The following is a 12,181-nucleotide window of genomic DNA, read 5'->3' on the forward strand; positions in this document are numbered from 1 at the left end:
AGTATGAGCAGCGTGACAACGTGACATCCAGTGACGTCACGCTGTCATCTGACTTCAAGTTGCCAAGCGTGGTGACAGATGACGTTACGTTACACGGCAGTGTCACGTAACATCCGGCGACGTGGTCACACGATGTGATGTCATGTTGCACCACCACTTCTCCCCCAACGTTGCAACATCGAGTAACGTTATTGAAGCCGTGATGTCACGTGACAATACGTCTTTGCACCATGAGTTGCGGGATCTGACACCACGTGGCCGGGCGTCACGTGGCCTGGCGTGTCCAGGCACAAGTCGCCGGGTTTACGTGACCAATAGTGGTGTGGTGTCTCGATACGCTACCCGAACGTCATCCCACTTAATATACCTAGCGACGAAACGGTACGGCTTTGGCTACGGCTACGTGACACAAATCTGAATTTGCCCTAGTCCAAATGCATTCTGGATTAAAATTCTAAACATAAAGAAGGAAGACTGGGCTAATGCGGCACAAATGCCACAGAAAACAAAATAACTATGATATGTAGTCATAGTGACTCGATAAGAACAAAAAAAAAAAAAAAAAAAAAGAACACTAACTTTTAACTACTTGCGAATTACTTTTACCGATTTTAAAATAAAATAAATACGTTTCCAGCACGGAAACGTATAACAATAACGCAGTGCACTGCTCGAAGATTCGCTAACAGCGACGTACACCCGTGATCCCGAAAGTAATTCAGCCTCCTAAATCACTTGAATTCTCCTAACGATAAAAAAAAAAAAGAAGAAGGGGGGGAGGGGGGGCGGCTTTGCACGGTGTAGTTTTCTTTGAGGCACGCAACTCCACGTGCGTTCGCAATTAATTGATCACCGTCAAATCAGCACTGAGATAACCCATCCCCTTCGATGCACACACTTTTCTCCATACGCCCTTTCACCACCATAGCGACGGCGGCAGCGACCGACACGCGAAGAGAGGAGGTTTCCGAGAAGAAAAACAAAAACTTGTCACGTGACATTGCGAGGAGATCTGTATGAGAGAGAGAAAGGAGGGGGGGGGGGGGCAGAGGAGGAGGAGGGATGGGAGGACGGGACGTCGGCCGCACAAGGCGTCGTCGGGCAGTGATGGTCGCTGTGAGGCCAGCGTTCGGTCCAGCGCTCGCCGCCAGCGGAGCACCTCCCGGCCACCAGGAACCATCTCTCGGGAAGGGATGCTGACGGCGCTGAAGCCGCTTCTCCGCAATGGCCGACCAAGACAACGAGGTGAGGAGCCGAGATAGCTTGAACCACGGAGTCCGAACCCCGAGCTTGCGCCGCCACCCTTCGCGCAGCTGAGGGGGGAAACCCCGGTCGACGGAGAAGAAGGCGACGCCGACGATACCGTTGCTGTGGCAACGAGCGTTGCGCGCGCGCGCGGTGCTCTCGTAGCCTTATTTTTTTTTCTCCACTCTCGCGAGGTTGGTGTCGGTTTTGACCGCCGCTTTCCTCCCCGGCCCAAAGAACGAAGCTTCTCCGGCGGTGATCCTGCGAGTAGGAGAGGCGAACTCGGAGAGTTCTGGCTCTCTGGAGCAGAGCCGTTTTAACTCGACCAGAGAGCCACTTGTTTCGTCGCGCAGAGAGGGGGGATACCGTGGGGAAGCAAGGAATGCTGCCTGGCCCCCGTGTGGATCGATACCGCAGCTCTCCCCTGGCCTTGCCTGGTGTTGTTTTATGTTTATTTTTCTTTCGGTCAAACGGAAGCGAGCTACGAGCCTTCCTTGATATTTTGGAGGTTCCTTTCCCTCTCGTCGCTAGTCTCTAGCAAGCCCGAACCTATAGCGCGCTCTCTTTCTGCACGCAAAAAAATGACCGCAGTGCTATCCGGAAGTTGGTTGATCATCGTCCCCAGACTGTCCTCGTTACCGACTCGTCAATACGCATGGGTTGACGCGCGGCGGCGGTTGTCGGCACCCCGGAACGGCTGTTGCTACCCGAGTTAGCGTAACGGTCCTGATGGACTTCTCGAACACAAATAAACAAATGCGGGCCCAACTGCGCTCGGCTCTTCTCCGTGGGCAGGGCGGGGAGAGAGACAGTTGACCTTGACGAATGTTATCATTCCGGTGATCTGCTGGCCACGCGAGCAGCACCGCGACTACAGTAGCGGGATCCCTGTCGGAAATCGAAGGCATCGCACTATTCGACCTTGTGCATGCGGCGCACCCCGCAGGTGACGCGATCCCGGTGTTGCGAGCGAGTGCATGTCGCAAATAATAACCTGTCACTCGAGAAGGAATCTGCCCCTCTCAGCAGCGTCGGCTCCCATCCGAGGATGCTGGAGGGATCCGTGACGGGGAGAGAATTGTCACGCACCGCGTTGACTCGGGCAGATTAAAGTGTTGCAAAATAAACGCTCGTGACGGCACTCGATTCTATTTGCGAGAACGACGTCGTAGTCTTTAGTTTTTCGCATGTTGGAACACTGTGCCTTTTTTTTTTTTTACCCCTCTGTCGTTGTTGCGAGCAGTACACTCCTGAACACTGCTAGGAAAAAAAGAACCAAAAAAACATCGGCTGTTTTTGTTTTGTTTTTTTTTTTTTTTTCTTTCATTTTGTTATTGAAGGTTTGCCATAAAAACTATTATAATGGTGGAAAGTGCTCAGTTGGGGCATCAAACTACGCAGTGAGTTTTGGCGAACGCCACTCTCCTTTCGAAGTAAAATGCGTAAAAGCGCCGATGTCCGGTTCGCACTAACATGTGCCCCGCAGTGTGCGTTCAACTGCAGTACGACTATTGAAAAAACGCCCGCATGGCGGCACGTTTTTGTTTCCAACGTGAAATACGTTTTTTAAAAGCTCATTGAGCAAGTAATTAGAACGTAAAACTGTATAGGATCGAGAGAACAATATAAATATAGCGTCACCGACGCAGCAGATCTCATGTAATATGCGTCGTGGCTGATGAAATCGCAATATACCCACGCACTCGCGTTGGCGACTGGAGTCGCGAATGATTCTCGGCACCTGAACGAATGCACCGATATTGGCCGACCACCCACAAGCGTATCTTACAAATTACAATTTTTTTTTTCAATTATAATCCTAATACTTTAGTTTCTTTCTTTATTGTGGCAAGTGTTGTTTTGATCTTTGTAACGGATACATAAGCTTGAAAAATATTTTTTGGGGCAGCCATACTCAAAGTAATGTTTTGTATTTGGAGATTTCTAAATACCGGAAGAAAAAGTTAAAACAAATAAATACATTTAATGCTGTTAGATGGATGATATGCAATTGGTTGACTTTTATATACATGCATCAGTCGATGTGATAATAGCATGCATTTTTTACATACTCATTATTCCCCATTTTATAGCACACATTTTTGATTCTAATTATTCCCGATTTGTTAAGATACATTTTGAATTCATAAAACTATTTTGGTTACAATACCAGCTGTAATTGTTTTAGATTTGCCTCGTGGGTCACTGTCAGTGTGCTTTACACCAAAACGTCGACAGCTACGGGAAAAGAATGTTACCCCTAAATTAAGCGTATTCTTGAATTGGTTCCACAATAATACAGATTGCTCGCACCAGGTTCACTTCAGAAATAGCTTCTTGAGCAATCGTAGTTTCTTCTTGCCGTAAAAAATCTGAACAACTTTATGTAAAAAAAAAACAAAAAACTGTGCGGATCTATAATTAGAGGGAAGTTATCTTGTCTTAGAACACCCGCAAATGTCGCCGCTTTTAGAGAATACACTTTCATAACTGAGTGCCACTGATAATCTTATGTCTTCAACGCGAATAACGTTGAAGCATTTATTCGATACCGCGCAGGCACAATTTAGGTTCACATCGAACTGGGCAGGATATCATCTCTGAGTTTGTAGCGTGAAGTTTTTGCTGCAAGTGGAGCCGGAGCAGCGGTTTGGTGATACGCCATCGGTACCAAAAATAATAATGGCGAAACGTGTTATATCATGGTAAAGTCACTGGATCCTGGAAAAGCAGCGCCATTGCCGCCTGATAGCCGGACAAAGACAGATACAAACCACAAAACCATGTAAGATTATTGTCTAGTGGGTCTCAGTTGCCATGGCAATCGACATTTGGGTTCATTTAAATATTGGAAGCTTCGAAAGTGTCGTTCTGAACCAGCCGTACTAAGACCGCTATGGAGCATCATCGTACTTCAAAGCGTTCCTCGCCAATATTACCGCGTTTGGCACCGCGAATCCCATCGCTTTATTAATCATGCTTATCATCTCGAAGTGACTATTTTCAGAAGGTACAGCGTATATTTGATTTCGCAAATACTGCGAAACCCGCCGTCTAATTCCGAAGCGGAAGTGGGTGGGGGCTGTTTGCACACTGGCGCCTCCACGTTTCGACTCACGCGAGAAAGAGCGAATAAAGCGACCCGTCACCAGCGAATTTAGATGGGATCACTAAGAATGGAGAAGTGACGAAGAAATATCTCATTCCATCAACCAAAATGGTGACTGTACGGGGAGCTTGGTACACTTTTCTCGGGATCCAGTGACGTTATTGTATGAAAACCCTCGTCCGTCGTTGGAGACACTCAGCAAAGTTTAATAGTATTTCTATACTCCTTCCCTTAAGATAACGCTACAGACGAAGGTATACAAGGGCAGCTGGGCCCGTGCTCCCGGCTTTGAGACGCGCATTCCTAGCGCAAGCGCTCGTTCTCCGAACGAACGCTTCAAGTCGTGTTCTCGTTGTCGTTGCATCGGCTGCAGTCTCAGCTTAGGGTGAGCGGAGTATGGCGGACATTTTCGAAATATCTCTGGAGGACTTCGTTAAATTTAAGCCAAGATGAGAAATTTTCGTTTGGGCCAAAGGCTGGTTTACGGAGGTCCGTTTTCTATCGTTACGTCACGCTGCGAAAGCACATACGTACACGTCCTCGGGACATCATATCAGGCGTGCACCTACCAGTTCAAGAGGTAGCCTGGAACGGGACATTCGAGGTGCGAATGTTTCGGAGACTTATACGTAACGTACGAAAACGGTGCTGTGTAAACGAGCCTTTAATCAAACAGGTATATTTAAGAAAACTTGAAATCAAGCACGAACTTGGGTGGAATAATAGTGCTCCCGTGTCTATTTAATGAAGCTAGTTCAAATAACAAAGGGAATTATCAGCTGAAGACAGTCGACGTAATACTTTATTTCGAAACGCAGTTTCACTTCTACAGAGAGAGAGAGAGAGAGAGATGTTAATTGGCAATGGAAGTATGGTGACACCCTTAGTTCTTCCTCAGCTGGTATAAAACGTAGGATTAGAGCCGCCTAGCGTATGTGATCTGCTTGCCACATAGCTTTCGCTGTACCGCTCATTATCAGAAACAATTGTACAAAAACGGCCAATGTAAAAATTTCCAGAGAAAAAGAACAACAACCTATATACTGTCACGCTCCAACGAGAGTCGTAGGCTTATTTAAACGTGACTCTTTTACGTGCTAGAGTCAGTCTAAGCTCTGTAAAGACGTCTTCGTGGTCCTCGCACCAAGAGAAACAACAAAAAACTAAAGTAAAAGAGAAGCTAAATAAGCATTTCTTTTTTACTAAAAACTCGCTTCGAGAATGAAAAAAAACAAAATTCTCCTCTCTCTGTTTCTTACTGCTGTTGGTCTATGTTACTTTTTTATAGTCACCTGCTGCTAAAGAAACGCGGGGCGTGGCCGAGTCTCTAATTATCGCCCCTCAGCCAGCCAGATTGCGGCATTATCTGATACCAACGCCGAAGAACCAATCACGAAACAGTTAAGCCACACCCGTCCTTATTTTGTTGTCTTGTTTAGCTGTGGCTGACGATATTAGTAGCAATATGTTTTAAATTAAGAATGCGATATAAATTAATTCAAAATAACGACATCGTCACTTTATGTTCATAACTACGTAGTGCCTGGGCTGTGACCTCAGTTAACCCGTCCCTATTCAAAATGACGTGTAAGTTACAGGTGCTCCATAAATAATCGGTCATGTCATCGGATTCGAAGAACTGTCTCGTGCGCGGGAGGAGAGGGCGTATTCAAGCAGAGCGTTCAATGATGCGTGGAGTCCTGTATGCTTTTTGATATTGGATTAATGAGACGCCAAGAGAAAGTAGAGAGACACTGAGGATTGGGAGCTGGCTCTCGCATTTTTGTTTGATCAGGAGAGGAGAGAACCGACAGCGTTCCCCCTCCTGAAGCCTTCAATGTTTGGTTATTTTTCATACCACCTATTCTTAAACGCGCGACAGTGTGATTTTGCCACACGATGCCATATAGGGCTAGAGCTGATTTCCAGAGCCTGTCCCGCAGAATAGCCAAAAAAGGGAGGCCAAAGAGAGGTCATACACTCTCAAGAAAAAGGGTGTAAAAAGGTGTATCGTTACACCCTTTGTCCCATATAATACACCCCAAAACTTCATTTCGATGTACAGCGCCCTATAGTCAAACAGACGGGACAAAATTTTACCAGGGGCTTGATAACGGTGCGATATAACTTGTTAAATTGCTAAATTACGTTTCAAACACCAAAGAAAGAAAACACGGAGCTTTTGCAGTACGGCCAAGAAAACTCCGATAATATTTTTTGTAGTCAATAATACGTACATCAGCTATCTTAATAAGTTTTACCACACGGCTATCAAGCCTCTCGTAAACTTTGGGGCCGCCTGTTCGATTATGGGGCGCTGTACGTCTAATTGAAGTTTTAGGGTGTATTATTTGGGACAAGGGGTGTATAATACACCTTTTTTTCTGAGAGTGTATTGGAATGCGAGCAGTATGGTTATCTGTAAGAGGGGCCCAGTGACATAGCCATGCATTTTGTTTAGGAAGGGAGGGGGGTGGGGGTTATAACCCCATAAGCCTCTTCCCCCCCCCCCCCCCCCCCCCCCGCCGGTCTGCATGGCTACACCACTGAGGTGGCAGTGTGCTTATATACATGCTTCAGCAATGCCTGTAACCACGCGGTTGGCACGTGCCTCACGCGAACAGAGGTCGGCATTTTAGGTCGCCCTCACTCACCCTCACCCTCACAGCCACACTCACCTAAGCCCCTCACTCACCCTCACCCTCACAGCTACACTCACCTTTAGCCCCTCACTCACCCTCATCCTCGCAGTCACACTCACCTTCAGCCCTTCACTCACCCTCACTGAACCTCACAGCCCTCACGCCCCTCACACACTCATGGCCCTCACGCCCCTCACGCACTTACCGCCCTCACGCCCCTCACGCACTCATGGCCCTCACGCCACTCACCGCCATCACGCCCCTCACTCACTCATGGCCCCCATACCCCTCACCGCCCTCACGCACTCACGGCCCTCACCGCCCTCACACCCCTCACGCACTCATGGCCCTCACGCCACTCGCCGTCCTCACGCCCCTCACGCACTCATGACCCCCATACCCCTCACCGCCCTCACGGCCCTCACGCACTCACGGCCCTCACCGCCTTCACAGCCCTCACGGCCCTCACGGCCCTCACTGACCCTTACACTCATGAATTTTCCTGGTTCAGAAACTCACCTACCCTCACCTCACCTGTGAAGATGAGGGTGAGTGAGGGCCCTCATGAGTGAGGTTTGCCGAGGTATGCACGCGAATGCTTAGGATTCTTAGTTCGAGCAATCACTTGTTTTCTCGGCAGCTGCACGTAAATAAAAGCAAAGTCGTAGAAACTGTGAATTATATGTAAGAGAGAGTGGGTGACGCATCTTATAAACCGAACGACTTTGATACCCATGCTTCACGTTAAAATGTAGCGTAATTCCCATTGAATCACATCGTCTAATCGGCCAATCAACGCGCAACTGCTGGTGCAGCGCATGTGTACGCGCGACGCTCGTCGTCAGGATCGCGAGCTGACTCGCCGGTCACTTAATGTCCTTCTGTGCAAATTTCATTATATTTTGCCCTGTGGTAGGGTATAAATAGTCCAAAATATAAGCGAAAAAACGAGTAGTCAATTCACGTAAGTCTGCTTGGGAGGGAAACTGCGCCTATCCGGACGTCGATATCGCCATTTTTAAGTTAGCATTCGCTTTTATGTGTTAAGTTGTAAGATACACAAGTTCTCCAGACTGATTGACTTTTTTCCAGACGAGTGGTTCAAACTACTATCAAAGAAAATCTTCATGTACTCGGCAAAGAGAACCCGAACCTACACAAACGACGTTCTCGAAAACTACACGCCAATTTTAGAATGTTTGTCGGCCCTGGTCAATACGGGAGACAATTGACTCACATCGACCGCGGACGCGGCACACCGCACACCGCGTGGGTCAACCAACCAGAAGAATCGGCCCCTCCCACCAACACGTGGCCCCAAATCGCGCTGTCGCTGTTGTATCCGGGGGTAACAACGGCAAGAAACTTCTGACCAACGACGAGAACTTGATCAGGAGTGTCGCGTTTATTCCAGTCACACTCTTTAAAAAAAATATAATAATGATAACAAATCCCGAGACACTTTCTCTTCTGCGTTGCTGCCATGCTGACGCAATGAGCTCCGAGCAAGTGTTCTTCCGTCGCCTATAACGAAAGAGAGAGAGGGAGAAAGAGAGATACAGAGGAGTGTGACGCTCTGTTGCATCAGCCGTGACGTACACAGACGCATGACTGAGACGGTTTCAGATTTCCTTCGACACTCTTTGGCCGACTACGCAGTGAGGCTCGTCAGCAACGGGAAGCGGTACCAAACGTGGAATGTACTCGGAGTTGTTGGGCGGGTTCTAATTCATTTCTTCATTCGACAACGTTTGGCAGCGAGTGTCGGTCTTATAAACACTACGAAGAATAAGAAAAAAATGTAACGCATTGTCAGCATATTTTTGCTAGCGTATGGAGGTTTTCTTGCAGGGAGGTTGTTTGCGATACCAATGTTTTTTTGTTATGTTTTAGGAAGTCGGATTTCTGGTCAGCAGTCTGCCAGTGCTACTATTGCTGACATTACGTAGCAGGGACGCGTGACTTGGCTCCGAGTAATTCACGGGGGATGGCGGAAAGTATGCAAGTATGAATATTTGCGTCTATTAGGCTGCGCAGTTCGGCAGCGATTATTGCGCGATGGCTCAGATGCACTTGCAAGGCTGTTTCGTGATAAACGTCGAGACAATCATAGCTGCGTAATAATAATAATAAAAAAAGCTTTTCTTTTAAAGTTATGTTTTGCAGGCTTGTTTTAAAAATTATTGGTATGAGACGTATGAGAGATACAATACAATACAATACAATACAAACTTTATTCTCACCACAGATACATGTGGTGAATGGGAGGCCGGAGAAAAAGCTGCAGAAATGCAGCTTGACGAGCTCCGGACCCCCCACTCAGCAGCTATGACGGAACACAAAAACAAATAAAATGCGTTCAGAAATAAACAATGCAAATATAGTGCGCACATAAGGAATACATTCTTAAGTATTAAAAAACAAATTGAGTATACTGCTGTTTGACATTTTCACTACATCTATATTTTGATCACAATATTCATTCAACAAAAAAGGTAAAGCATAACGTATTGTTTGTTTTCCATAATTTGTCCTGCATTTCGGAATTCTCCAAGGTTGGTGATGTCTAGACGGGTAATGATTCTCTGTTTCTTTTAATTCAGATAGTTGAAGAATTGTACTGGAACGGCCGTAAGTAGCATTTCTGTAAGCTATTGTTAAACGGTAGTCATAAATTTTCTGTATATTAAGGATCCTATATAATTGAAACAATGATTCGGTGTGATGAATGTAAGAAACATCTGCTATTATTCGTATCACCTTTTTTGTAATAAATGTATCATATTTAAATTTGAATCAGACGTATTTCCCCAGACGAGATTGCAAAAAGATTGCGCACGCCCCTCAGATCATGGGAGGCTCTCTCTAAGCACAGCCGTTTACTTGAAAGATGAATAACTCTCCCGTCACTTTGGAACTCTAAATTACATTTTGACGTTTGGCAACTACGAATCGGCGAACCTGCGCACGCCCCTTAGATTGTTCGGAGTCGGGATTGCCCGATTGTATTGTCATTTAATCCACGAATGCATTTCGAATTTCTCGTCTGACAGTAGTATTACACGCTAAAAGAGTGAATTTTTAATAAGCGTACCAATGCACTTCTTCTGAAAATGGCTGCATGCAAGACTGGCAACACCGCGCGAGCGCTGCATATTGGGAACTAGTTGGCCAGTAGCGGGCGAAGTGGCGGACCGTATGGTTTTGGTTGGTCAACGCATCGACGCGTGCGGCGCTGACGGCCAACCGTGCACAGCCTGCCGTTTATATCGCATCCTGATGCGGTAAGTATTTTTTAAGTACTCAATACCAAGCTGTGCTGCGTAAATGATCTACTGGGGTTACGGCGTTTGAGTTGTTTCAGTACTAAATTCAAAGAACGAAGTCTATCCCGGAACCGACCGAAATCTTCATTTCACGCGGGGATCACTGCCTTTATCGTTTGTACGACTACATGGCCACAACGTACACTTGTGCCAAAATGTTTCCCTCCGACAATATTATCTTGGAAGCTGCAGCGGAGATTTCCTGTAAAACTGAGGTTGACTCTGTAGCGGCCGCTTTGGATCTCCCAAGCAGTGTGCAAACCGCCGTGATTGATAGGATGGTGCGCACACAATTGCGTTTCCTGTTGCATTGCAAACCACTATTTGAACCTCGTATGTGCAAGCACTTAATAGTGAATTTCAGATTGTTTTCAGAGGCCCCCTATCGCTTCTGGCGCGCGCTTCAGAGCATGCTTTGAAGTGCCAGCGGGAGCTCCCGCTGGCACTTCGTGTTTTTAGGCACTTCGTTGCCTGAAAACACGATCTACTCAAACTTCCTAATATGCATTGCGAATTTATGCTTCGTGTCGTCTTAACGTGGAAAACCACAAAGGCTACGAGCGCGAGCTCATCGAGTTCAACGGCGGCTCGGCTGCACGAGCGCTCAAGCAGCTGGACCACCTGTCAACGCTATCCACTCGTGCTTAAAGCTTTTGGGCTCAGACTATGTTAGAATAGGGAGTATTCACTAGACGCCATATTTGTGGGTGCTGTTTAGAGCGCATGCTCAGAACAAGCTCACATCAATAAGCTGCTAAGACCGGCATTTTTGATGGTGCGGAATGCACGTTGCAAAAGAACAGTGGAAGCTCGCCATCAGCACGCGCTCAGAATTCGCGCACACAGCTATGGCCGCCAGTGAATGCTCCCTATAGTGAGTTTTAGTCACCGTGGTTTCAGTAGATCGTTTTCAAAGGCTCGCTATCGCTCTGGGCGCGCTTCAGAGCATGCTTCGAAGTGGCAGCGCGAGCTCCCGCGATAGCGCGAGCTCCTACACATAGCGTGGCCTGAATACGCGGTCTACTAAAACTCTCTAGTGACACTAAGTATAGACGCGATCGGCAAATAATTAAAATAAAAATTTTAAATAAAATAAAAAGAACTCCACCCTCACGCGGATTGCAGTTGTACGCGTCCAGTTTACTACAGGCTGCATGATTTCAATAGTCAGCAGTGGGCGGCTTATAGCGACTCACGACCCTTTTAAAAGTAGCAGGCCTAAAAACAAATTAAAAAATAAATAAAAGATCGAGCCAGGCGGTGCCATGCACCCATCTGCGACGCTTAGCATTCTCAGCACATCGGCACAACACACAATAAGAACGTAGTACAGCTTTCCTTCCACTTTTCGATGTCCGGCACGTGATCAGGTTCTGATCAGCGCGTGCTGAAAACGTGTACATGGAACTACATTATACTCCGCGACAACTTTTCTTGGCAATGCGGCGGAAGGTACAGGCTCGCGTTCCCTCTCCCATTTTGAGCGCTAAATAAAGGCTCTTCCTTTCCGCGAAAATGTCAAGAAAAGTTGTCGCGGAGTATGGTATTTGCGCGACGCGATGAGGAACCGTACCGAGACGACGCGATGGCGCCAACGACTCCGCACGCGGCCACACCGCTCCATATGTCCAACGATCGAAACCGAAACTCCATGGCCAACTAGTTCCCTGCATGCATTGCGTGGACTTCGTCGCGGTAAGGCGCTTCGTGTATGGGAAAAAGTCTGTTGTACTAAGGTCTAAATATTTCGAATACAGATCAAAATATTTTATGCACAAAAGTAACATCAGTAATCCTAGGCGACTTTTCGTGATTTTATTTTCTGCGATTCATTCATATGCTCTGCCCGTACAAACTTA

General features: G+C 47.0%; 1 protein-coding gene across 2 annotated transcripts in view; it reads left to right on the forward strand.

The window, feature by feature from the left end:
• The first annotated feature begins 1,014 nt into the window (after nucleotides 1-1,014).
• Nucleotides 1,015-12,181, forward strand: part of LOC8033496 — an 82,056-nt gene continuing 70,889 nt past the window's right edge. Inside the window, exon 1 of one of the 2 annotated variants that reach the window (XM_029991332.4) lies at nucleotides 1,015-1,245. In XM_029991332.4, coding sequence (XP_029847192.3) covers nucleotides 1,225-1,245 — 21 coding nt within the window. In that variant the 5' untranslated portion in view covers nucleotides 1,015-1,224. The remainder of the gene's footprint in view (nucleotides 1,246-12,181) is intronic. The other variant, XM_029991331.4, reaches the window with a different exon arrangement.

The sequence above is a fragment of the Ixodes scapularis genome, unplaced genomic scaffold, assembly GCF_016920785.2.
Source record: "Ixodes scapularis isolate PalLabHiFi unplaced genomic scaffold, ASM1692078v2 PGA_scaffold1__304_contigs__length_218370807, whole genome shotgun sequence".
NCBI lineage: Eukaryota > Metazoa > Arthropoda > Arachnida > Ixodida > Ixodidae > Ixodes > Ixodes scapularis.